Below are 26071 nucleotides of genomic sequence, written 5' to 3'. Positions count from 1 at the left end.
ACAAAAAGACTGTCACAATGCTTTCAGCCAGTAAGGCCTTTGTCAAAAATAGGCGACACACACACACACACACACACACACACACACACACACACACACACACACGACTGCAGTCTCTCGCAGCTGAAGCCACACTGCAAGTAGCAGTAGCAGTAGTGCATGATGGGAGTGGCGATTTGGGGATGAGGATGCTGGGGTGAGGAGGGGAAGGGATAGTAGGGTAGGAGTGGCAGACAGTGAAGAGCTGTAGTTTAGATTGTGGGCAGGGGAGAGGTTGGGAGGCAGAGGGGTTAGCAGAAAAGAAGTAAAAAGACTGGGTCTGATGGTGGACTGAAGGCTGTGTAACACTGGAATGGGAACAGGGAAGGGTATGATGGGTGGGTGAGGACAGTGACTAATGAAGGTTGAGGCCAGGAAGGTTACAGGAATGTTCCCGTAACCCTCCTGGCCTCAACCTCTATTAGTGTGTGTGTGTGTGTGTGTGTGTGTGTGTGTGTGTGTGTGTGTGTGTGTGTGTGTCATCTATTTTTGATAAATACCTTACTGAACGAAAGTTCTGTGACAGTCTCTTTGTTGTGCCTACCTGCGACTCAGCATCTCTGGTATGTGGTGGGAAGCAGCTTCCCTTTTCATAATATTATGACATTTAAGTCATTAATTTTATAACCTGTGACCAGTTTTCTTTGTTTAGGAAACTGTAGAAGTGGTTTATGTTATCCTGACTAAATCATTTACATGTGGTTTCTAAAGACACGTTATTCCCAATACTGCCTTTTACTTTTGAGCTTAATATTTGAGCCAGACAGTAACTAAAGCTTACAATGAAATTTTTTAATGAAGTGCTGTATAAGCTCTTCTTGACTAGAGAGTGATCTATAACTGTGCTGCAAGTGTCTGATATGTGGGCAGCAGCATTTACTTTAGCAATTAATTTGTAGGGTATAGCGAAGTTCAATTCATTTATGAAAAGTTCAAAATTCCAGGTGGTGACCAGTAAACCACAGCAATAACCAAGTCAAACTTAGTAATTTTTATAGCTTAAATGTCACAGTCGTTTTTTGATGTTCATTCTAGTCACGCCAAGTATGGTAGTAAAACTGGTACTTTTCTTTACATGAATTGCTACCACACCTTGCTTCCCATTAACTCAGCAATAGCAGGAAGACAAAACTAACTTATTTGTTGTTGTATGTTGAATAAATTTTCCTTTTTAATATCTGTTTGAATATTTGGGCATTCTTATAATACAGTGTTTTACAATGGCAAACATTTTTATATTCAGATCAGAAAAAAAGAGTTTTGTAATTATCCTATTATTTAATATTCAGATCTCATGAACATATAATATAATGATTAGCATTCATATGGTCATTTCCATCAGCAATTTTATATTTTAGAATGTTGAAGAAATTTTCCTCTTTGTCATCTGCTTGAATATTTGTACATTCTTATAACACAATGTTTTGCAATGGCAAACTTATTTTTATATTCAGATCAGAAAATTCCGAGTTTTATAATTACATTATTATTTAATACTCAGATCTCATTAACATTTAACATAATGATTTGCTATCATATGATGTTCACTTCCCTCAGCAACTCGTTATGTATAAGCCTTTCAAATCCAAAACGCTTCAAGTCTATTGTCTTGAATCCACCTTCAAACATCATTTCCATAACAGCACGCCCAACAGCAGGTGATTGTTGAATACCTGTAGCAAAAAATAAAGAATACAGTCAAATGAGAATTAAATTTGGATAAGAGAATTTGGAGACACAAAATTTTTTCATTGATTTTCATATAAATGACTACTCTGCAATTCACACTTAAGTGCCTGCCAGAGGATTCTTCAAATCCTCCTTATGTTAGGTTGATGACATGAAAATATTTTCTCATTCAGAGGAGAAAGTTGGTGACTGAAATTTTGTGAAAAGATCTTGTTGCAGTTAAAAATGCTTTTGTTTCACTGATTACCACCCCAACTTGGTTATCATGTCCATGACACTCTCTCCCCTACTCTGTGATGATTTGAAATGAGCTGTCCTTAGGTTTTTTTGAGGACCTCCATCAGTCCTATCTGGGAAGGATCCCAAACCACCCAGCAATATTCTTGCAGAGGATGGGCATGGACAGTGTAGGTAGTCTCTTCGGTAGACTTGTTGCGTCTTCTAAGCATTCTGCCAATAAAAAATAGGCTCTGGTTTGGTTCTCCCATTGCATTATCTACGTCATTGTTCCAATTTAAGTTGTCCATAATTGATTTTCCTAGGCATTTAGTTGAACTGGCAGCCTAAAGGTGTGTAATTTTTTATATAGCCAAAATTTAATGTATTTCTTTTCATATACCTGTAGATGACCTCACAATTTTCCTTATGCAGAGACAACTGCTACTTTTTGCATCATGCAGATATTTAGTCTAAATCATTTTTCAATTTGTTTTAATTTTCTGGTGACTTTACAATACAGTAAATGATAGCATAATCTGCCTACAATCTAAGAAAGCTTCTCAGATTGTCTCCTATATCATTTTACAGATAAGGAACACCAGAAGGGATACAACACCTCCTAGTGGAATGCTGGATATCACTTCTACTTTAGTCAATGATTTTCCAGTGATTACTATGTGCTGTGACCTTTCTGACAGGAAATCACAGATCCAGTCACACAACTGAATTGATACTCCACACACATACAGTTTGATTAGAGATCTCTTGTGAGGAATGGTATCATGAGCCTAATGGGAATCTACAAATATGGATTAGTTTGAGATCCCTGTTGATCTGAATAAGAAGACTTGCCTTTATTAAGTTATTTAAGCTGCTTCACTACACCATGAACATCTACAGTTATGTAGCTCATGTTGGCAGCTGTTCTAGATTCATGTTTTGAGATATTTACTTTGTCTTCTTTAGTGACAGATTTTCACAAAACTAAGTATAATAACTCTGCTTTATTGAAGCTGTCATCAGTAACATTACCATTGGTATTGCACAGTGAAGGTATTGATTGCATCTTTCCACTGGTGTATTTCACATATGACCAGAATATCTTTGGATTTTCTGTCAGATTTTGAGACAAAGTTTTATCGTGGAAGCTATTAATAGCTGAATTTCCACAAGGCTCTTAGTCAATGCCAGTTTGGTTTCCAATCAGGCCTGTCAACTGATGATGCCATATTCTCCTTTATTAATAATGTTCTAGAAGCACTGAACAATAAATTGGCTCCAGTTGGTATTTTTTGCCACTTAACCAAAGCCTTTGACTGTGTGAGCCATGAAATCCTCCTTTCAAAAACAGCCTATTATGGTTTAACTGACACAGTGGGAATGTGGATCAGATCGTGCCTCACTGACAGAAAGCAGAGGGTATTGCTGAATCATGAAGATGGCTCAATAGCTTCATCTGGCTGGGGAACAATTAGTGTAGGCGTGCCACAAGGTTCGCTGTTTGGGCCTTTGCTCTTTCTTATTTTTTTTAATGACCTTCCTCACTGTCCTAAGGCTACCATCAAATTTACTTTTTTCGCAGATGATATATCCCTTGTAATTGAAAAAAACACCTGAAAATGATATCGCATCATCTGCCAACTTGGTGTTCCATGACCTCCATAAGTGGTTCAGATGCAACGGCCTAACTTTAAATCTAAAAAAAAAAAAAAAAAAAAAAAAAAAAAAAAAAAAAAAAAAAAAACTGTTTATACATTTCCTTGGGTCTCACAGAGTTCAGGATGACATAAGTCTAAGCTGTAATGATCAAGATATACATCAAGTTTATTCAACAAAATTTTTAGGCCTCCACATTGACAATAAATTAAATTGGTCTTGCCATATTTTGGACTGGAGAAAAAGACTTAGTTCAGCAACTTATGCTCTACATATTATAGCAACAACTGCTAATAGCAATACTTTTAAGGCTGCTTATTTTGGGCTATTTCCATTCATTGTTATCATCTGGCTTAATATTCTGGGGTAACCGACTAGTGACAAATAAAGTATTTGTATCTCAGAAAAGAGCAATTCAAATTATAAGTGGAGTTAACAGGAATTATTCATGCAGAAATCTTTTTAAAACACACAAAATATTAACAATGACCTCACAATATATCTTATCCCTAACGTGCTTTTCAGCTAAGAACCTACACATGTACAAAACCAATACTTTTTATCATGACTATGACACAAGAACAAAATATGACTTTCATGTTGACAGAAAAAACTTGAGTCTGATACAAAAGGGAGTATACTACTCAAGCATAAAGGTGTTTAATGCACTCCCATCTGACACAAAAATCTTACCAGTGAAATGCCAAATTTTAAGAGTAAATTGAAGGAATATCTTCTGGAAAAAGCATTTTACTATCTTAATCAATTCTTTAATTTAACATTGTAACTTAGATGTAATACTTTACTTGTAATATTTGCTATTGCCACTTTGTAACTTAATACATCTTACACCAGTATGGGAATTCGTGTTCAGGCAATTGGCTTTATCAAATTCCTACTAATGTATAGTTTGTAATATGGAAACTTGTAATTTATTATTTTATCATTTTATAACTTTGTTTTACCATAGAAAATGCTTAAGCCTGTAACTGTTAACATACTTTGTTTCTTAAACACCAATGCCAATTTACATTTGTTAGCATATACAAGTAGGCTACTGTGCTGATTTATATTGTGACTCGTTCCATATCCATGCCATTCTTTTGTATACTGGATCTACGGAACATGAATAAATAAATAAATCATGCATGAATTCTGCACTAAGTTTCAAGTTTCAGTAAAATATCATCAATCTTAAGAATTGTGTGTCCTTTTAAATTTGGCATCCTTTTTTCATTGCTTCTGCAACTGTTCTAACCTGTTTTGTGTACCATGGTGGATCAATACTGTCTTTCATCAATTTATTCAGCATAAATCTGTCAATTGCCACAAACACTTGTGTTGAAGTCACATCTGGTCTACACTCATATAGTTAGCTTGGAAAGAGTTGAGACTGTCTCTTATGAAGATGTCAAGCTAATTTTTATCAGCACTTTAAACAGATATATTGTGTGCTTATTTTTAGTTGATTCAGATGTTGTGGTGGTCAGTGTCACTACAATGAACTTGAGGTTACTAATCCCTGAATCCATCATGGTGCTCCCTATTTGCTCATGATTATTTGTTGCTAAGAGGTCAAGTATGTTTTCACAACCATTTCCACTTCAAGTCAGCTCCTAAATTAACTGCTCAAAAGTATTTTCAGAGGAAGCATTTGGTATAATTTCTGACAGTGTTTTATATCTAACAATGGATTTGCACATGAATTTTCACAAACATATCAAGGGCAGATTGAAGTCACCACCAACTATAATTGTAAGAGTGGGATACCTATTTGAAATGAGGCTCAAGTTTTCTTTGAACTGTTCATCAACTGAATCATTTGAGCCAGGGGTTTGGTAAAAGGAAGCAATTAATTATTAATTTATTCTTGTTGCCAAGTATAACCTCCACCCATATTAAGTCACAGGGACTATCTATTTCAATTTCACTATAACAATACTGATTGTTGCTGTGTCTAGATTCTTCCTGCATTTGTCCCACATCGTTTGAGACTGAAGCCCTTTCTGAACTTTCCAGAGACCCTCTAAGTAATGAAACCATCTAGTCCATTCCACACAGTCCTCGCTATCAGTGTAGTTGCCTCCTGTGTGTAGTTTACCCCTGACCTATTAAGCTGAACCTGAAAACCCACCACCCTATTACGTAAGTCAAGAAATCCGCAACCTACATAGTTGCAGCACCATTTAAGTCTTTGATTCAGACCCTCCACATGGCCCTGTAACAAATGTCTGTAATCTGTTCTGTCAGTTATGCTGCAGATGGTAAGTTCTGCCTTCATCTTGCAAGCAAGGTTGGGTACCTTTACCACTTCACCTAGCTACCTGAACTCAGAGAGAATCTATTCTGATCCCTACTGACACACATCGTTGGTACTGACATGAGCCACCATCTGGAGTGTTATGCGCAAAAATTAAGAGATATAACAGAACTCAGGTTACAAATAAATTATGTTTCTGTTTGAGTTTGTAATAGATAAATTATTGGTTACTGAATTTACACCATAAATTTAATTAGATCAGGCGCAAACATTTCAAATTGCCAGCTTGGAAACTTGCTAGTAAGGTGCTTCTACATCTACACCTACATCCTTTCTTTACAAACTATTGTGGACTCCATGACAGAGAGTAATATCTACTGCACCAGTTATTAGGGCTTTTTCCTTCTCCATTCACATATGGAGAATGGGAAGAATGATTGCGCATGCTCTAACTAGTCTAGTCTTGTATTTCCCATTTCTATGGGTGCATTATGTAAAGGGCTGTAACATGTTTCTAGATTTGCCTCTTGAAAAGTTCATTCTAGGACTTTATAAGAAGACTTTTACATGGTAGTATTCTACCGACGAACCACAGTTAGCCATCTGCTTTACCTATGGCTGAGTCTATTACATTTCAGATCCTCAAAAATTTTTAATCACAAATATTTGCATGAGTTCACTGATTTGAACTGTTACTCATTGCTGTCGTAGGTGCAGGATACTGTATTTGTTTTTTTTTTCCCATTTTGTTTAGTGCACAGTTTTATGTTTTTGGATATTAAAACCAAGTTTTCAATTTTTGTATCATTTTGAAGTCTTATCAAAATATGACTGGATATCTATGCAGGTTTTATCAAACATTACTTCATGACAGACAACTATAATTATCTGTGAAAAGTCTGATGTTACTATTAACATTGTCTACAAGGTTATTACTAAACAATATGAACAGCAGGGGTCCCAACACACATCTCTGGAGCCCATCCAAAGTTACCCCTGCAGATGACTCTCCGCACATTGTCACACTTTCAATAATAAGAGTATTTGTGGCTCTGAGTAAAATGTCCTTTGGAAGTCAAGATGTACTGCACCTACCTGACTGCCTTGATCCGTGGCTTTCAGTATGTCGTGTAAGAAAAATGTGTTTTGGGCTTCACATGATCAATAGTCCTAGAACCATGCTGGTTAGTATGGAGCAAGTCATTTTGTTCAGGATACTTCATTACAATGGACCTTAGATTACATTATAAATAGATTTAGCAGATATTGGATAGTAGTTTTGTAGATCACTTCTGCTGCTCTTCTTGTATCTGGATGTGACCTGTGTTTCCTCGCAACCACTGGGCACCATGTGTGGATGGACACTAACTTTAGTATTGCTAACAGCCTTTATATATGACCAGAATTTCTGCAGGTTTAATGAAAGATATTTTGATAATATTTGGCTATAGCAGTCATAGAAGAGTTCACAAAGTGCCCTCTTGATAGCCAAACACATTTCACTCAGCATCTCTCCATCTATAGACCTATGCTTAATTTTACATCTATTATGCAACAGTTTTCTTTATACATTTCTTTGCAGTGACTGTACACCATAGATGGCCCCTCTCATCACGAACTATTCTACTAGGTACATATCAATTCACCGCATGGTCAACCATTCCTCTAAACCTGAGCCACAGTACTTCAATATGCTTCTCTTCAGAACTAAATGCTTGAGTTCCTCACTGAAATTAACACAACTGGCCCTTTATATAGTTTACTGAACATATATACTTTCTATGTGCTTGAGTTGCACTTTGAACTTTGGTAACCATTGCTGCTACAACTATCTCATGGTAATTGATATCAGTTTCAGGGCAGACATCCTCAAAGAGGTGAGGTGTATTTGTCACCATTATATCCAATACATTTCCGTCATGAGTGGGGTTCTGTACTATGTAGTTCTCAGAGAGGGCAGTAATATTTCACAGGATGTCTTGTCATACGAACCACTAACAAGATTATAATTAGACCAACACATTGTTCAGGGTGATTAAAGTCTCCTTCAAAGATCTACACCTACATCTACATGGATACTCTGCAAATCACATTTAAGTGCCTGGTAGAGGGTTCATCGAACCACGTTCACAATTCTCTATTATTCCAATCTCGTATAGCATATGGAAAGAACGAACACCTATATCTTTCCGTACGAGCTCTGATTTCCCTTATTTTATCATGGTGATAGTTTCTCCCTATGTAGGTCAGTGTCAACAAAATATTTTCGCATTCCGAGGAGAAAGTAGGTGATCGGAATTTCGTGAGAAGATTCCATCACAACAAAAGACGCCTTTCTTTTAATGATGTGCAGCCCAAATCCTGTATCATTTCAGTGACACTCTCTCCCATATTTTGCGATAATACAAAATGTGCTGCCTTTCTTTGAATGTTTTCGATGTACTCCGTCAGTCCTATCTGGTAAGGATCCCACACCACACAGCAGTGTTCTAAAATAGGACAGACAAGCATAGTGTAGGCAGTCTCCTTAGTAGATCTGTTGAATCTTCTAAGTGTCCTGCCAATAAAACACTTTGCTTAGCCTTCCCCACAATATTTTCTGTGTGTTCCTTCCAATTTAAGTTGTTCATAATTGTAATTCCTAGGTATTTTGTTGAATTTACAGCCTTTAGATTTGACTGATTTAGTATGTAACCAAAGTTTAATGGATTCCTTTTAGCACTCATGCGGATGACCTCACACTTTTCGTTAATTAGGTTCAACTGCCAATTTTTGCACCATTCAGATACCTATTCTAAATCGTTTTGCTATTTATTTTGAACTTCTGATGACTTTATTAGTGGATAAATGACAGTGTCACCTGCAAACAACCTAAGACGGCTGCTCAGATTGTCTCCCAAATCATTTATATACACTCCTGGAAATGGAAAAAAGAACACATTGACACCGGTGTGTCAGACCCACCATACTTGCTCCGGACACTGCGAGAGGGCTGTACAAGCAATGATCACACGCACGGCACAGCGGACACACCAGGAACCGCGGTGTTGGCCGTCGAATGGCGCTAGCTGCGCAGCATTTGTGCACCGCCGCCGTCAGTGTCAGCCAGTTTGCCGTGGCATACGGAGCTCCATCGCAGTCTTTAACACTGGTAGCATGCCGCGACAGCGTGGACGTGAACCGTATGTGCAGTTGACGGACTTTGAGAGAGGGCGTATAGTGGGCATGCGGGATGCCGGGTGGACGTACCGCCGAATTGCTCAACACGTGGGGCGTGAGGTCTCCACAGTACATCGATGTTGTCGCCAGTGGTCGGGGTAAGGTGCACGTGCCCGTCGACCTGGGACTGGACCGCAGCGACGCACGGATGCACGCCAAGACCGTAGGATCCTACGCAGTGCCGTAGGGGAGCGCACAGCCGCTTCCCAGCAAATTAGGGACACTGTTGCTCCTGGGGTATCGGCGAGGACCTTCGCAACCGTCTTCATGAAGCTGGGCTACGGTCCCGCACACCGTTAGGCCGTCTTCCGCTCACGCCCCAACATCGTGCAGCCTGCCTCCAGTGGTGTCGCGACAGGCGTGAATGGAGGGACGAATGGAGACGTGTCGTCTTCAGCAATGAGAGTCGCTTCTGCCTTGGTGCCAATGATGGTCGTATGCGTGTTTGGCGCCGTGCAGGTGAGCGCCACAATCAGGACTGCATACGACCGAGGCACACAGGGCCAACACCCGGCATCATGGTGTGGGGAGCGATCTCCTACACTGGCCGTACACCACTGGTGATCGTCGAGGGGACACTGAATAGTGCACGGTACATCCAAACCGTCATCGAACCCATCGTTCTACCATTCCTAGACCAGCAAGGGAACTTGCTGTTCCAACAGGACAATGCACGTCCGCATGTATCTCGTGCCATCCAACGTGCTCTAGAAGGTGTAAGTCAACTACCCTGGCCAGCAAGATCTCCGGATCTGTCCCCCATTGAGCATGTTTGGGACTGGATGAAGCATCGTCTCACGCGGTCTGCACGTCCAGCACGAACGCTGGTCCAACTGAGGTGCCAGGTGGAAATGGCATGGCAAGCCATTCCACAGGACTACATCCAGCATCTCTATGATCGTCTCCATGGGAGAATAGCAGCCTGCATTGCTGCAAAAAGTGGATATACACTGTACTAGTGCCGACATTGTGCATGCTTTGTTGCCTGTGTCTATGTGCCTGTGGTTCTGTCAGTGTGATCATGTGATGTATCTGACCCCAGGAATGTGTCAATATAGTTTCCCCTTCCTGGGACAATGAATTCACGGTGTTCTTATTTCAATTTCCAGGAGTGTAAGTTGCTTCACTACTCCGAGGATATGTACTTCTACATTACTCATGTTGGCAGCTGTTATTGATTTGAATTCTGGAATATTTACTTCGTCTTCTTTTGTGAAGGCATATCAGAATGCTATGTTTAGTAACCCTGCTTTGGCAGCATTGTCTTCGACAGTATCTCCATTGTTACCATGCAGAGAAGGCATTGATTGTTTCTTGCCACTGACATACTTCACATACAATCAGAATCTCTTTGGATTTTCTGCCAGGTTTTGAGACAAAGTTTCGTTGTGGAAACTGTTATAAGCATATTACATTGAAGTCCATGCTAAATTTTGAGCTTCTGTACAAGATCGCCAATCTTGGTGATTTTGCATCTGTTTTAAATTTGGCATGTTTGTTTTGTTGTTTCTGCAACAGTGCTCTGGCCTGTTTTGTGTACCAAAGAGGATCAGCTTCATCGTTTGTTAATTTATTTGGTATACATCCCTTAATTGCTGCTGATGCTATTTCTCTGAATTCAAGCCACATCTGGTCGACACTCACATCATTAATTCGGAAGGAGTGGAGATTGTCTCTCAAGAAGGCATCAAGTGAATTTTTATCTGCTTTTTTGAATAGGTATATTTTTCGTTTATTTTTGGAGGATTTGGGGGTTACAATACTCAGTCTCATTATGAAAACCCTGTGTTCACTAATCCCTGTATCCATTTTGATGCTCGTTATTAACTAAAAGGTCAAGTGGGTTTTCACAACTGTTTACTGTTCGCATGGGCTCATGAACTAATTGCTCGAAATTATTTTCAGAGAATGCATTTAACACAATTTTGGATGATGTTTTATGCACAGCTCCGGAATTAAACATGTATTTCTGACAATATATTTAGGGTAAATTAAAGTCATCACCAACTATAATTGTATGAGTACGAAACGTGTTTGAAATCAAACTCTTTCAACCTTTCAGCAACTGTATCATCTGAATTGGGAGGTCAGTAAAAGGATCCAATTATTATTTTATTCCAGTTGCCAACAATGACCTCTGCCCATACTAACTCACAGGCACTATCTACTTGAATTTTGCAACAAGGTAAACTTCTTCTAACAGCAACAAACACGCCACCACCAACTGTGTTTAGCCTATCCTTTTGGAACACCATTAGGTTCCGCACAAAAATTTCGGCTGAGCTTATCTCTGGCTTTAGCCAGTTTTCTGTGCCTACAACGATTTGAGCATCAGTGCTTTCTATTAGCACTTGGAGCTCTGGTACTTTCCCAACACAGCTATGACAATTTACAGTTGTGATACTGATGGTTCCTGTATCTACGTTCTTCCTGTGTTCAGCCTGCACCCTTGGTGGTTGAAGCTCTTCTTGTGTTTTCCCGAGACCCTCTAACCTAAAATCCACCCAGTCCACACCACACATCCCCTGCTACCCATGTAGCTACCTCCTGCATATAGTGGACAACTGATCTATTGAGCGGAACCTGAAACCTGAAACCCAACCACCCTTTGGTGCAAGTTGAGGAATCTGCAGCCTACATGGTCGCAGAACTGTCTGCACCTCTGATTCAGACTTTCCACTCGGTTATGTACCGGAAATCCACAATTGGTCCTGTCCTCTATGCTGCAAAAGGTCAGCTCTGCTTTCATCTTGCAAGGAAGACTGGCAGCCTTACCACTTCTGTTAGCTGCTCGAAACCAGGGAGAATCTCTTCTGATCCAAAGTGACACACATCATTGATACCGATGAGAGCAACCACCTGCATTTGACTGCACCCTGTGCTCTTCAAGCATCTGGAAGGACCCGGTCCACATCTAGAATGACTCCACCCAGTATGCACACGGAGTGCACATTGGTTTTCTTTCTCTTCTTGGCAGCCATGTCCCTAAGAGACCCCATAACACGCCTAATGTTGGAGCTCCCGACTATCAATAATTCCACCCTCTGTGATTGTCTGGATCTTGCAGGCTGAGAAGTTTCCTCTAAAACAAGACAGGTGACAACATCTGGCTCAGCGACAGCATCAGCCACAGACACTACCTGCAATCTGCTGTTAGACAAACCGGGGACGCCTTACATCTGGCCGTCTGGGAATTTTTTCACTGCTTGCTATGCCCTGGGGCAACCTCCCACTTGACCACAGGTGAGGGGTCAACCTCAGTGCGAGCAGTAACTGGGCTGTCCACCTGTGAGGACCGATCGGAGGACTCGGCCATCCTGGAGGTCTGTTGGATCCCCACGGCCGGGCCACAACAGTGGTGCCCATCCAATGCAACCTCAAGCTGTGTAACCAAAGCCGTCATAGCCTGAATCTGAGAGCGAAGTGTCACCAACTTGGCTCACATCCGTACACAATGATCACAGTCACTGTCCATACTAAAGACCATGGAAAATTAAACTATGCAGATAAACAGACTGTTGATATGTGCTGCAAAACTATACTGTAAACCCTGATGAAAACAAAGGATCTGTGTCCAATAAATTAGATTAGCATGCAGAGATTCAAAGATCTAACTGCCGAAGCACTCAAGTGAAACTAAATAATTCGCCCATGATTAGGAACTTGTAATATGTCACAAAATCTATTTACTTTCCAACACAAATGAAGACATCAGAGCTGTGGCTAAGTCACAAAATCAGTTACTTCTCTGTTGCTGCTTCTGTTGTGACTGGCTACTGCTGCCTGACTGACTGACTGACTGGCTGGCTGACTAACGCCAACAAGCGGTCTAGCTTTCAAAGCAAACAAACAAACAACTATTGACTCGCACTACAGAAATCTACTGTAGACCCTGATGAAACCACAAGAACTGTGTCTAGTAAATTAGATTAACACACAGAGATTTAAAACCCTAACTACTGCAGCACTCAGATAAAACTAAACAATTTGCCCCTGATTAGGAACTTGTAATATGTCACAAAATTGGTTTACTTTCTGATGCAAATGAAGACGTGAGAACTGTGGCTATTACATATTAAATAAACATGCGTAACCACAAGAAACTAAACTATTAAATCACACAGATGATATTATAAAATGCGCTCCTGGTTAGGAACTTGTAAAAGTCACAAAATCGGTTACTTTCCTGTTGCTGCTTGTGTCTCGGCCAGCTGCTGCTGCCTGACAGTATGATTGGGGATATGAAATGAGTGTTTTTGTAAAGCTTACATTACATCAGGTGATAAGTCAAGTGGGTAAGAGCAGGATCAAATTACAAGTTTAAGTCCTCCCCTTATAACTGAGTCTTGCTCAAACAGTCTTGCATGCAGCTTCAGCATCTGTTTCAGTGGATCTGAATTTCTCACCTACTACAACAAACACAACGCTACCTTCATTTTCCACTAGTGTATCCTTACAATGTGCACTTAAATTTTCCCCAAAATTCTCACTGTTGTCATTTCAGGATTTAACCAGTAGTATTATGTGAGCTTCACTGCTTTTTAAGATTGCTTTAAACTCCATCATTTTGTTGGCAATGCTTCAACAGTTAACCACTAAGATTTTTATACTCTCACCTGTCAAAAGGGTGTGATATTTCTTTAGATCTTACACTGATATTTCTGTATCAGCTACATCTGGACTGGATAGAGAGTCATCTAGTCTAAAAAAAAAACTTCACATTCGCCCCATACTCCATAAGCTACTAGGTAGCAACCTCTGATGTGTAGTGCACTCCTGACCGATTTATGGAATCTTTTAGTTCTCAAACCTATTGCTCAAGTCTAGGAAGTCACAGCATAGCTCGCTGCATAGCCTTTAAGTCTCTGGTTAAAGACTTAATCTCAACTCAGAATGTGGGGGCTGTGATTAGTCCTGGGGATAACACTGTAGATTGGGAGCTTTATTGAAATATTGTGAGCAAGGCTGATACTCTCAACTTTTTCTGCCAGTTGCTGGAGTGATCCAAGTTTGATTTTGGGTCCAGAAGACAGGCATCATTTGTTCCACTGTGCACCACAATCTGCAGTTGGTTGCACCTATTCTCTGAAGGCTGCCTCTTCAGCATTTTCAGCGAGGCTCCCATGCACACACAGTGTTCTAATTGGTAAGTAATAATCTACTCTCACATGGATAGCTATCTGTATCTACATACATGCTCCACAAGCCACCTTATGGAGCAAGGCAGTGAGCAGCTTGTGTTATTGCTAGTCAGCAGAGCAAGGGAAAAACAACTGTATAGATGCTTCTGTATAAGTTGTGATTTCACTTATCATTTCTTTACAATCCTTATGCATGATGTATGATGGTGGCACCAAAATCATTCTGTAGTCTGTTGCAAATGCAATTTCACTCAACTTTCTCAACAGTGTTTCATGGAAAGAAAATGAATGTCATTTTCCCTTCAGGGATTCTGATTTGGGTTTGTGGAGCACTGCTGTGATACTTGTGTGGTCATTGAACCTATTGACAACAAACCTACCAAAGCCTTAGAAGTATTCAAGAACGGATATCCTTTACACTATCCTTTACTACTTTCTTAGAATTCCCTCAATAAAACGAAATCAGCCATTTACCTTCCCTAGAGTCAATCCTATGGGCTCATTCTATTTCATGTCACTTTGCAATCTTACGCCTAGATATCCAGTTGCTGTGTCTGTATCAAGCAGCACACCACCAGCACCATATTCAAACATCCATAACTTTTTCCCTAATGATCTGCATGAAGTTAATCATAATAAATTTAAATTCCATCCAAGTCATATTGTTTCCTCCTACATTGTCAACATAGATAGTTTCCCATATACTACATCATCAGTAAACAGTCACAGATTGCTGTTCACTTTGTCTGTCAGATTTTTTATGTCCATTAAGAACAGGAGCAGTCATATTACATTTAAGAGCAGTCATATTACATTTCCTTGGGACTCTCCTGATGAAACCTTCATTTCTAATTTTTGAAGACAAAATTGAATAAAACAGTGATGTGGTTAGATAATTTGAAGGAATAATCAGTCTTGATTGCAAATTTATATTAAAAAATTAAAATCACTCTCACTGATGTGTGAGCCACTCACATACATGTTCCATTCATAAGTTTCTGGAAGTCTAAAAAAAGTAAATTACAATGAGATATCCATCTCTTTTTTGAGCAGGACCTGTCAACTGCCTTTCAGTATTAATTCAGTAATTGATCCTCTACAGATAAAGCTACTTTCATCTATCCAAGCCTTTGATTCCAAATACTATAACATTGAACTTTAGAAACTAAATACAACATTATGGCATTAATGGTACCCATTTATACACAGGGAGCCTTAACTTTATATAGAAAGCAGGGAATCATGTTAATATGCTGCATCATAGAAGTGAAAGTAACAAAAACTTTGCAAATGCTGTAGCCAGATACAATTGAAATATTTACTGGGGTGTCAAAAATATTTGGCCAACCATAAGTGCCTACTGCCATCCTTCATCCTGATCTCCATAAAATACAAGCAAAATGGTCATACACCATCCTTCTGAGCACTTCAGTGTTTTGTGACAATAGCCAAGGCCATCTAGTACACAGTATAGTTGAATGGGCACTGAACAAGAACCTGATCATATCTGACTCATTAAGACCAACTGTGCAAGGAATATCTTAGATAAGCACAAAAAATAAACTCCGATCACATGAAATTTGGAAATTTGTACTGCATAAATGTAATACTGAGATTAATTTGCCATGAACTAGGATAAACTTTGCCAAAATTTCACTGTTCATTTGCAATCACCAGTTCAAAACCTAGTGACACTACAAAATAATAGATTTTTTTCCTTAAATGCAAGCTGAAAAACATGAGAAGACTGATGAAGAGATGATGAGACTGGAACTAGCCTTAGTCCTAATTCTGGAGTGGTGGTGATAGTAGTAGTAATAATAGTAGAAGAAGAAGAATTATAGGCAATGCGATAAACTTTAAAAACATTACACAGACACTTAGCATCAGACTAAGAAAGGGAAATTGAAAATATGTGCAGTGAACAATCAAGTATGTGAAGTTTGACAACACCCAATAACAGAAGTCAACAAATTTTCTGACTAAGCTGTTTGCACTGACATTGAATCTGAAGCCTGTCTCTCTACAGTGCATCATGTTTTCCCACCATCATCATCATCCAGATCTGTATGTAATGAAACTGGGAAGCAGTGTATCTAATGCAACTGGAAAGAAGTTACAGGAAATGTAGGTGAAATGGAACAATAAAGTGGAAAAAAGTAATATGAGAGAATATGAATTAGAAGCAGCAAAGGGACACTTACGAGGTGGAGGTATTACTTCCATTTATGTTTGCCTGTGAATGAACATCTGATGCCCTTCCTTTTGTGTGTCACATCTCCTTCACATGTGATACACCAACAGTAGTCAGATGTAATGTTTATTCCCCAATGACCTTGATAATGATGTTTCAGTGTTTTAAGTTCCTGATGGAACCATTCACCATGTTCCTCTAATGTGTTGGCCAAAGTGTTCTGAATTTTGTATGTGTGTGACATCAGAAAATGTAGTTTTATGGGGACCTTGCATCCTAACCATTTTAACAACTGTAGTATATTTTCCACAATTTCCTTGCAATCAGTATTCTATCCAAGGAAATTATGCACAACATTTTTTAAACTCTGTCAGCTGGCCCATTTTTGTCATTTTACTTTCAACATGTTCATCAGACATCAACTTACATATATTCAGTCCAACAAATATCCCTTCTTTCAGCTTTGCAGCCAAGAGATTTGGAAATTGGCTACACAGGTATTGGAACTAGTTTCCCATTTTATCCAATTCTTTATATAGTGCTTCATCAATCCTATTTTGATTCACAATGAAGGCAATAAAAAGTGATCTGGATTAACCAAACATTCATTCGCAATGTTCTTCGGTTCTACTATCAGAGATTTCATCTTAGGCCCCTCTCTCCTACTCCATGCTCATGATATGCTCTATTGTCTCATTCACACATACAGAAAGGCATTTTGGTGTACTGTGCTTTCTGGTTGAGAAGAATACCAATCAGTTTAAGGTCACCACATACAAGCTGCTAGTTTTCTTCATACTTCACTTTTTCACGTATCATTTTCATGATATTGTATGTCTCTTTTAAGTGTACTGAATACACAATTGGAACTGGTGTTAGGTCATTCCCAATTTATAGCAATTCTTCTTTCAAACTTAGCTTTGAAGAATCTATGCAAACCTCCATTCCTTGCTGTCATATTTTTGAGCTCCCGTGGTTGTCACTAATCTGGCACTGTCTTTGCAGAACACCAAACTGTCTTCAACAAAAAATTGTCTTGAAGTCTTTATCATGATTTCTGTACACTGACTATGATAAACCATGTGGAAATAAATTATTTTCAGAGACGTGATGTCAGAAGTTGTGATGCTCCTTTTGAGAATCCAAGGCTTTTGCCAAATTGTTAAATTCTGTTTGAGTAAGAGGTTTTGGGTTACTATCAGCACCACACTCAACACAGATTGACAACTTTCATTACTTACCTCTGGTTCAGAGAATTCAAATGTATCCATTTATGTTGATGGAGAGGGAATCAGAAGACTTGTACTATGAGGGACAGGTCTAATTGCTGAATGTAAGTTCAGATACAAGATTTTGTTCATCGTTATTTTGTTGTATCTTGCTAGTTTCATCATACAGAAGTGAAAATCATCAATATGTAGGTAAAATAAAGTGTTCAAACTTCATTATTCCCATGGTATGGCACAACCTGTATGTACCATAATATGGGAATAACGAAGTTCAAACACTTCATTTTACGGTCACTCCACTTCCTTAACTGCTCCATACATGTATGACACACAGTGTGTGGAGCAAATGTCTTGTTCTGAGCCCTGAGCTTCATTCTGAAATAAGCAACATATGATTTCTGCATTAATTCTGTTATTTGTCTATGTCTTTTACTTATCACAGAAGCTCTACATATGTAACAAAATGCATCTGGGCTATTCATACACTGTCTTTCGAACACAACATCAATAAAATGACACCACTCACAATAACATGTGTAAGCACCTTCTCCTGGCTCTCACACTCACTCAACTGTTGATTTTTGCAGTGATAATGGAGTTTCAGCTGTGAAGTTCATTGTCCCCCTGTACTTCACCATCCTACAATTAAGCAGCGTCACCACATTTATATAAATTATGCTACATAACACAGACTTGACAGCCAATAGCAAAATAGCCTGTAACAGGCTTGGTGGTGGCATAGCTGTGCAGAAAAAACTTATATCATTTTCATGTTCAGGGGTGCCAAATTAGTAAATAACGTCACTGACTTTCCAAACCCCAGAACCTATGTCAACCTGTGTAATCATTGGCTGTCTCTTGCAAAAATGCTCTCTAGGTCTTAATAACAGTAATTAACACAATTTGTATTAAATATTAATTTAAGCATGTATTATTAATACATACAGTAACAAAAATCTGCAACAAGTAATTAATACACAAACGAAAGTTCACTCAAGCAGCTTTACAATTAAAGACAAACAAAAGTTAACAGTGTTTCATCAGAACATAAGAGGCCTATACTGCAAGCTGGATCAGTTGACAGCAAATATAGAAGACACAAAAGGTATAAACAGTGCCCACATTCTGTGTCTAACAGAACACCACATCACTGCTGGTATTGAAGTGGTCCCTATTCCCAACTATGTTTTGGCAACGTCTTATTGCAGGAACTATATGGACAAAGGAGGAGTAGCTGTATATGTAAAAAACAATGTCTTGTTCACGGCAATAGATGTACAAAGATTCTGCTTTGAGCTACATTTTGAAGTATGTGCTATAGAGGTGCCAGACACTGCCTCCAGATTAACAGTTGTGGCAGTTTACAGGGCACCATCTGGTAATTTTAAAGTGTTTGTTAAACAATTAGATACTCTTTTGTTGTACTTAAGTAGAAAAAATAGGGGCATGGTAGTTGTTGGGGATTTTAACATAGATTTATTGGTTAATTCTCCCTGCAAGCTGGAGTTTGAAAATCTCATGTGCACGTACAACCTTGTTCCCGTGGTTAGCTCGCCCACCAGAACCACAACCTCTTCCAGTACTCTCATTGACAACGTTTTTGTTGATCAGAGTAAAGTCAACCATATTAATATTGAAATGGTTATAAATGGTCTGTCTGACCATGACGGACAACGAGTTACTTTCAACAGTTTGGGAATTCCTCTGAGTGACACCTCACCTAGATGGAAAACAGTAAGGAAAATAAGTGAGGAAGCTATTCAAACGTTCAGATCATGTCTTCAGCATACTGACTGGACACCTGTTTATCTAGCAGAAACTGCTAACTCAAAATACAATTTATTCACAAATGAGATAGCAGGTACCTTTGAAAGTGTATTTCCAAAAAAGTCATACAGAGTCCAACCTGCTAGGTCTGCAAAAAAACCATGGCTCACTAAGGGCATTATAGCTTCGTGTCAGAGAAAAAGACAACTCTACATAGCATCAAAGACTTCTAACAACCCTGCTCAGCTAAAGCATTATAAACTCTACTGTAAAATTCTTGCCAAAGTAATTAAAAACTCTAAAAGTATGTGTATAGCATCTGAAATTACTAATTCTGAAAATAAAATTAAAACAATCTGGAATGTGATAAAGAGAGAAACAGGGACTGTAAACTACACCAAAGACAAAAATATTGTTTTAACTGTTGACAACTCAGAGATAACTAATAGTGAGGAAATTGCTGAAATCTTTAACCAACATTTTTTAACTGTCCCAACACAGATAGGTTGCCATGGTTCTGTAGATAAAGCTGCCTGTATAATGAAAAATAATTTTCCAGAGCCTTTCAGTCAAATAAGTGTGCCTCCCATTACTGCCAATGAAATCAAAAAAATCATACAGTCTTTGAAAAATAAACATTCTGCTGGTATCGACGATATTTCAAGCAAGCTGTTGAAGGCTTGCTGTAGTGAAGTGACCGAAGTTTTGGCTCACATCTGCAACACATCCATGCAACAAGGAGTGTTTCCAGACAGAATGAAATACGCTGTTGTCAGGCCCCTGTACAAAGCAGGGGATGCTACAAATGTGTCAAATTATCGCCCTATCTCTCTATTAACAATATTTTCAAAAGTCCTAGAAAAAGCTCTGTACAACAGGATTGTGGCACACCTTGGTGACCTGAACATCATTAACAGTCAGCAGTTTGGTTTTCAAACGGGAGTTTCAATAGATAACGCAATTTTCTCATTCGCAAATGATGTTCTAGAGTCTATAAACAGAAAGAGGCTGCCAATTGGTGTCCTATCTATGCGACCTATCAAAGGCGTTCGACTGTGTAGATCACCAGGTACTCCTCAAGAAGGCCTGTCATTATGGAATTACAGGACCTGTAGGAAACTGGTTAAAATCGTACCTCGAAAATAGGAAGCAGAAGATTATTCTAGATGTTTCAGATAGTTTATCACAATATATAGTGGACTCTGAGTGGGGAATTGTGCAGCAGGGAGTGCCACAGGGATCAGTGCTTGGGCCCTTGCTGTTCCTCATATATGTTAATGATCTGCCTTTATCCATCAATAAGCAGTGTAAATTTACAATGTTCGCTGATGATACGAGCATTGTGGTGGATAATGTGTCAACTACTGACTTAGAATCTGAGGTCAATGATATCCTTAAAGAAGTTCTGGGTTGGTTTAGTATTAACTCCCTTTCAATAAACCTGAAAAAAAACAATTTTATCCAGTTCCAGACAACCCACAAAAACCCAAAAGAAATAGTTATCACACAGAATGATCAGATGATAAAGCAAGTGTACTTATCAAAATTCCTAGGCGTATACGTGGACAGTAGGCTGAACTGGGAACATCACGTTCTACAAACACTAAAACGGCTGTCGTCGGCAACATTTGCTTTACGAATTTTGTCACGCTTCAATGACATTACCCTCTCAAAGTCAGCTTACTTTGGCTATTTTCATTCAGTCATGTGTTATGGCATCATCTTCTGGGGCAATACACCTGCCGCAAAGAAAATCCTCACAGCACAAAAAAGAGCAATAAGAATCATTTGTGGTGTACCCCCACGAACCTCATGTCGAAATCTTTTTAAACGACTTGAAATACTGACAGCAACATCTCAGTACATATATTCACTGATGTGCTTCGTAATAAATAACCCCACTCTGTATGAAACGAATTGCCTAAATCATGAACATAACACCAGAAGAAAAGAGGATTTCCACTGTGAGTTAAAGAACTTGACACTTATTCAAAAAGGGGTAAAGTACGCTGGAACAAAAATTTTCAATTCCCTACCCAACAGCATCAAAAGTATAAGGAGTAGTACATCAGTATTTAAACGTAGCTTGAAAAATTATTTACTTGAGACCTCACTTTATTCACTAGAGGAATTCTTTCAGAGAAATAAGTAAAACCCAGATTGGAAAGATGATTTTAAATTTTTTGACACTGTTTACTGTTAAACTAATGTAATAATGCCCTAATGTAAAAATTCCTGTTTTTCTCATTTCCATTTTTGGGTCACTTTTAAACCCAAAGTGGGAAGTTTTGATTACTGTTCAAGGTTAAAATAGATGAAATAATGCCCTATATATGAAACTGCTATCTTCACATTTATGTTGACTAGTTTTTAAGCTAATAAGTATGACTTTTGTGCACTGTTATTAATACTATAACAATGTCTTTATTCTATGTATTTTATTATGTACATTGACACGTTCCACATCTGAGTGACTTGCTCACATGTACAGATCTATGGAACAAGTATATAAATAAATAAATAAATAAACACTTAAATTACTATGACAACTGTCCATGCACTAATGAACAGAAATAGGAAACATATTTAAATCAACTAGTAGAATTATATTTATTGGCCAGCTTGTAATTGACATTGTGGCTTGGTGCTCAGTGGTTACATGGTGGACTATGGATTCAAAGTTTGTCAGTTTTGGTTTTTCCTCCTATTTATCCTTTCTTTCACCACTTGTACTATTTGTTAATGTGCAAAATTCTGAGTTGCATCAGTTTTCAGAGGCCACATTCAGCAGTAGGGATCTGTGTACCTGGATGGATAAGTCTGTTCAAAGGTATGAGGAAGGCAAGGTTATACCATGTCCCAGAGGACCATGCCCAGTAAATCACTGTGGTGATACAAACTACAGGCTGATGACAGCTCTACTTTGGCAGGTAATGCAATTGTATACATCTGCCATTCTATGTCAAGTGTTTCTTTAGAGTTGAATAAAATGGCTTTAGAACATGGGACCTATTGAATCTTACATCCACACAGAAAACTGTATAAATCCATGGCCAATAAGCTATTATATGTACATTTTCATAAACCTTGGCAAACCTCTGAAAGCCTGATACATTGCCACTTTCGTCTACAGTTTGTTTGTGTTTCAAGTCCAATTGACCACAACACTTAACAGCCAATGCCAGCTAGCTTTAGATTATCAGCTGCCAAACAATGTATTCTCTACTATATTGGTTATTAAGATATTTATGACAGATCTATGTTTTGAAAGCACACTGCTAGAATATGCCACATGCTGCTTCCCTAATGTTCTGGGACACTGTGGTGGGAAACATTCTTCACAAGCCATGTGTGCTGGGAATAACATTGTTTTTTTTTTAATTTCTTTTCAAATATCTATGATTATTTCCATGTTTTTCACCTGCATAGAAATTTCTTGATTTAGTTTGAGCAGTTTCTTCTGCTCATATTCCTTCCTCTTTAAAGCACAAAACCATCAATAACAGATTCCGTGATCTACTTTGTCCCTTTCATATCTGCAATTGAAGTGTAATGGTCATGCCAATAGCTGATCTTGTGGTGTTAACAAGAGTGTTTTGTGCTAATTTGATCACTCCTGAACTTGATTCAGTTGATTCAAGTTTAGTGTAATGGAACGCAGGGAAATTGTGAACTCAGGTCATTTTCTAAACTAAGATCAAACTTGATCTCCAGTCAATGATGTATATACAATGGCCCTAAGTGTACAGTTGACTCTTAACATCCCAGCAATGGGGATGAATCATTTAATGAACATAATGCAGTAGATGGTTGAACTACAGTGGTATGAAACTTCAGTGAGCCTTCTACAGATACCTGCACACAGAGGCAGCCAACGAAATGGATATATGGACATTGACACAAAGGACACAGTGCATTGGGCACTTGATTATCTCTGACTTCACTACATCTGATGACATCCCTGAATTTAAAGTGGGGGCATATAATGAACAGAATGAACAGAGGGGAAGTAACCAGTGACACAGTGGCCATGATTACTATAATTTGTCTTTTGTCCCTTCTAGAAGATCATTGTTTGCATATTGGACATGAGGTAGGCTGAACCAAACATTCATCATAAGATTGCACTTTCATCACTATTCCTTGCTCAGAAAATACAATTTTCAGATTCATGAGATTATAACATACAAATATACAAGGATTATTGTCCATTTTTGTGATCCAATTTTCCTTTTCTTTTAAACTATTTGCCTGAAGGCATTTATTTAGAGTTTTATTGAGACATTTATTGAGACTTTTTTAAGGAGAACCCTTTTTGCACTCCATAAGAGACTAGTTCTAACACTTCTGGCAGATGAAATCGATTTATGTAGTGTCTGAAACAATGTGTCTGGCTTTTGCCCAGTTTTGTTTGCTGTACATTTCTGGCATGATGTGATGGACTTGTGGAACATAATGACTATTTGCTACCTCTCATTGTAAATATTGGTGTTGGTGTCCTGAGCAACTGGCAACGGTATCATCTTTCACTCTGATTTCAGTATCTCTATACCTCTGACTTGAGTGTTATGGTGTATTGTCTGTTCTATGGAACAGTCTACTCAATACCAGTGTATATTATTCCATATACACACCCACCAGTATCACATTGGTGACCCCACCTACCATGTAGCATCATGATTTTTGCAAATCTACTGCACCATTGGGTACACGACATTGCTGCCAATATCTGCCATTTCACATTACTGCCTCCATGATGGAATGGAGGATATTCTGCACACAGTGCCATGATGTGTTGCAAGCATTACGTGTGACATTTTGCAAAACAGTCTCCGACCTGGACCAAGTGAAATTCAGTGCAGTCATTATGTTCCACAAGTCCATCACATCATGCCAGAAATGTACAGTGAATGCTGAGTGGAATCATGAACAATAGTGATCTGTTTATCTTGCAACTGATACCTCACATGCTTCTAGGTTTTTCACTGAACTGATTCCTGTGTCTATTACCAGACTTCCGAACCATTCCAATGACTTTTTGAGTGAAAATCTTCAGCCACAGTGTCATACAGATGCTCCTAATGGTGTCTCTACCATGCATCAAAAATGTACTCTGTCAGATAATACTGTCATTGCACCATCTACCTCTTCAGTTTATGGACAGCAAATTCTGATGGTTCAGCCCTCCATAGTGTCTGGGTCTCATGTTACCTATTTCCTCACCATCAGTCCCACTACCGAGACAGGTGGCGCAGTGGTTAGCACACTGGACGATGGTTCAATCCCGTGTCCAGCCATCCTGATTTAGGTTTTCTGTGATTTCCCTAAATCACTCCAGGCAATTGCTGGGATGGTTCCTTTGAAAGGGCATGGCCGACTTCCTTTCCCATCCTTCCCTAATCTGATGAGACCGATGACCTCGCTGTTTGGTCTCTTCCCCCCCAAACAATCCAATCCAATCAGTCGCGCTCAAAAGTAATCCCAGTGCAACGAACAACAATGTCACCACCATTCCAGCCTCACCTCCTGCACCACACACCAGTTTCAACCTTACCACTGCCACAAACCTAGCGTCTTACTCCTCTAAGGCACATTCTGTGTACAGTGCCAACATGCTCCACAAACCTGACTCCACTGGGCCAACCCATGCCTCATGTCACATCCATGCCAGCTATGCCATGTGCTTTTGACCTCTCATACGCTGGCCATGGAACCAGAAAGTAATCGTTGTATCCAAGCATCATCCCTTCCACCCCTGCCATGTTGGTTTTCCAGCCACACACCACTGCTCTTCCGCAACCGCGTCAATAGTATGGTATGTTGCCCAAGGTCTGTACCACATATGACATAATATCCGCGCCACCAATGTTGCACCACTGACACATACTCCCACAAGATGCAGCAGCTGCATACTATATGCTTTGCCACTCTCATACCAGCCACACTGGTTAACACCATGCACTGGCCGGTACTGTGTGCCAAGCTCACAAACAATAAAAGTGCCAGCTGCCTTCATTTTAAACTGCCCCATTTCATACTGATTTCCCAGCAGTATTGTTCACTTTATGTGAGTGCCAGACATCTGCCCACATCATCATCAATGATGACATAAGATATGTGACAGCCATCTTGGTGATGATACAGTCATAGTCAGTACGCTCTTTCTGTCGGCACCCCCTCACAGTAAGTACGAGATGGCCAAGGCCCTGTTGCTCCAGTGCCTCTCTCATTTCCTGGAGCAGCAGCTACACATAGTTACACATGTAGAAACTCTCAAAGACAGTTCACCTACCTTACAGTGGTGCCACCTCTGAACAGTGATCAATCCTATGCTGCTGCCTGACCGCATGCTCTAGACACGGTGGCTTCTTAATCCTCCCACATGCATCAAGGCTGCAATGCTGTCTCACAAGGAAGAGCCCCTAGACATCAGACTCTAACTCATTGAGTGAACCCATGCTCTGGCACAGCATCATCATCTCATTAGAGGCCAGTCTGACTTCATCAAGGCCACCAGCCTGCTCAGCTACAGCATGAATGAAGAAATGAAGATAGCTGACTCCTGCTGAACCAACCCAAGCTTTCACCTGCCCTGCTAGATATCATCACTGCCTTCGCTCTGCTCAGCCATAAAATGACTGAGGACAGATGACTCTTT

General features: G+C 39.3%; 1 protein-coding gene across 1 annotated transcript in view; it reads right to left on the bottom strand.

Moving 5' to 3' along the window:
• Positions 1–1528: 1528 nt before the first annotated feature.
• LOC126189042 (FAD-dependent oxidoreductase domain-containing protein 1-like) overlaps positions 1529–26071 on the bottom strand; it is a 213149-nt gene continuing 188606 nt past the window's right edge. Inside the window, exon 9 of the mRNA XM_049930894.1 lies at positions 1529–1712. Within this exon, the coding sequence (XP_049786851.1) occupies positions 1573–1712 (140 nt within the window). The 3' untranslated portion in view covers positions 1529–1572. The remainder of the gene's footprint in view (positions 1713–26071) is intronic.

Source organism: Schistocerca cancellata, chromosome 5 (assembly GCF_023864275.1).
Source record: "Schistocerca cancellata isolate TAMUIC-IGC-003103 chromosome 5, iqSchCanc2.1, whole genome shotgun sequence".
Taxonomy (NCBI): Eukaryota; Metazoa; Arthropoda; class Insecta; order Orthoptera; family Acrididae; genus Schistocerca; species Schistocerca cancellata.
This window is presented reverse-complemented; position numbering and strand designations above follow the sequence as displayed.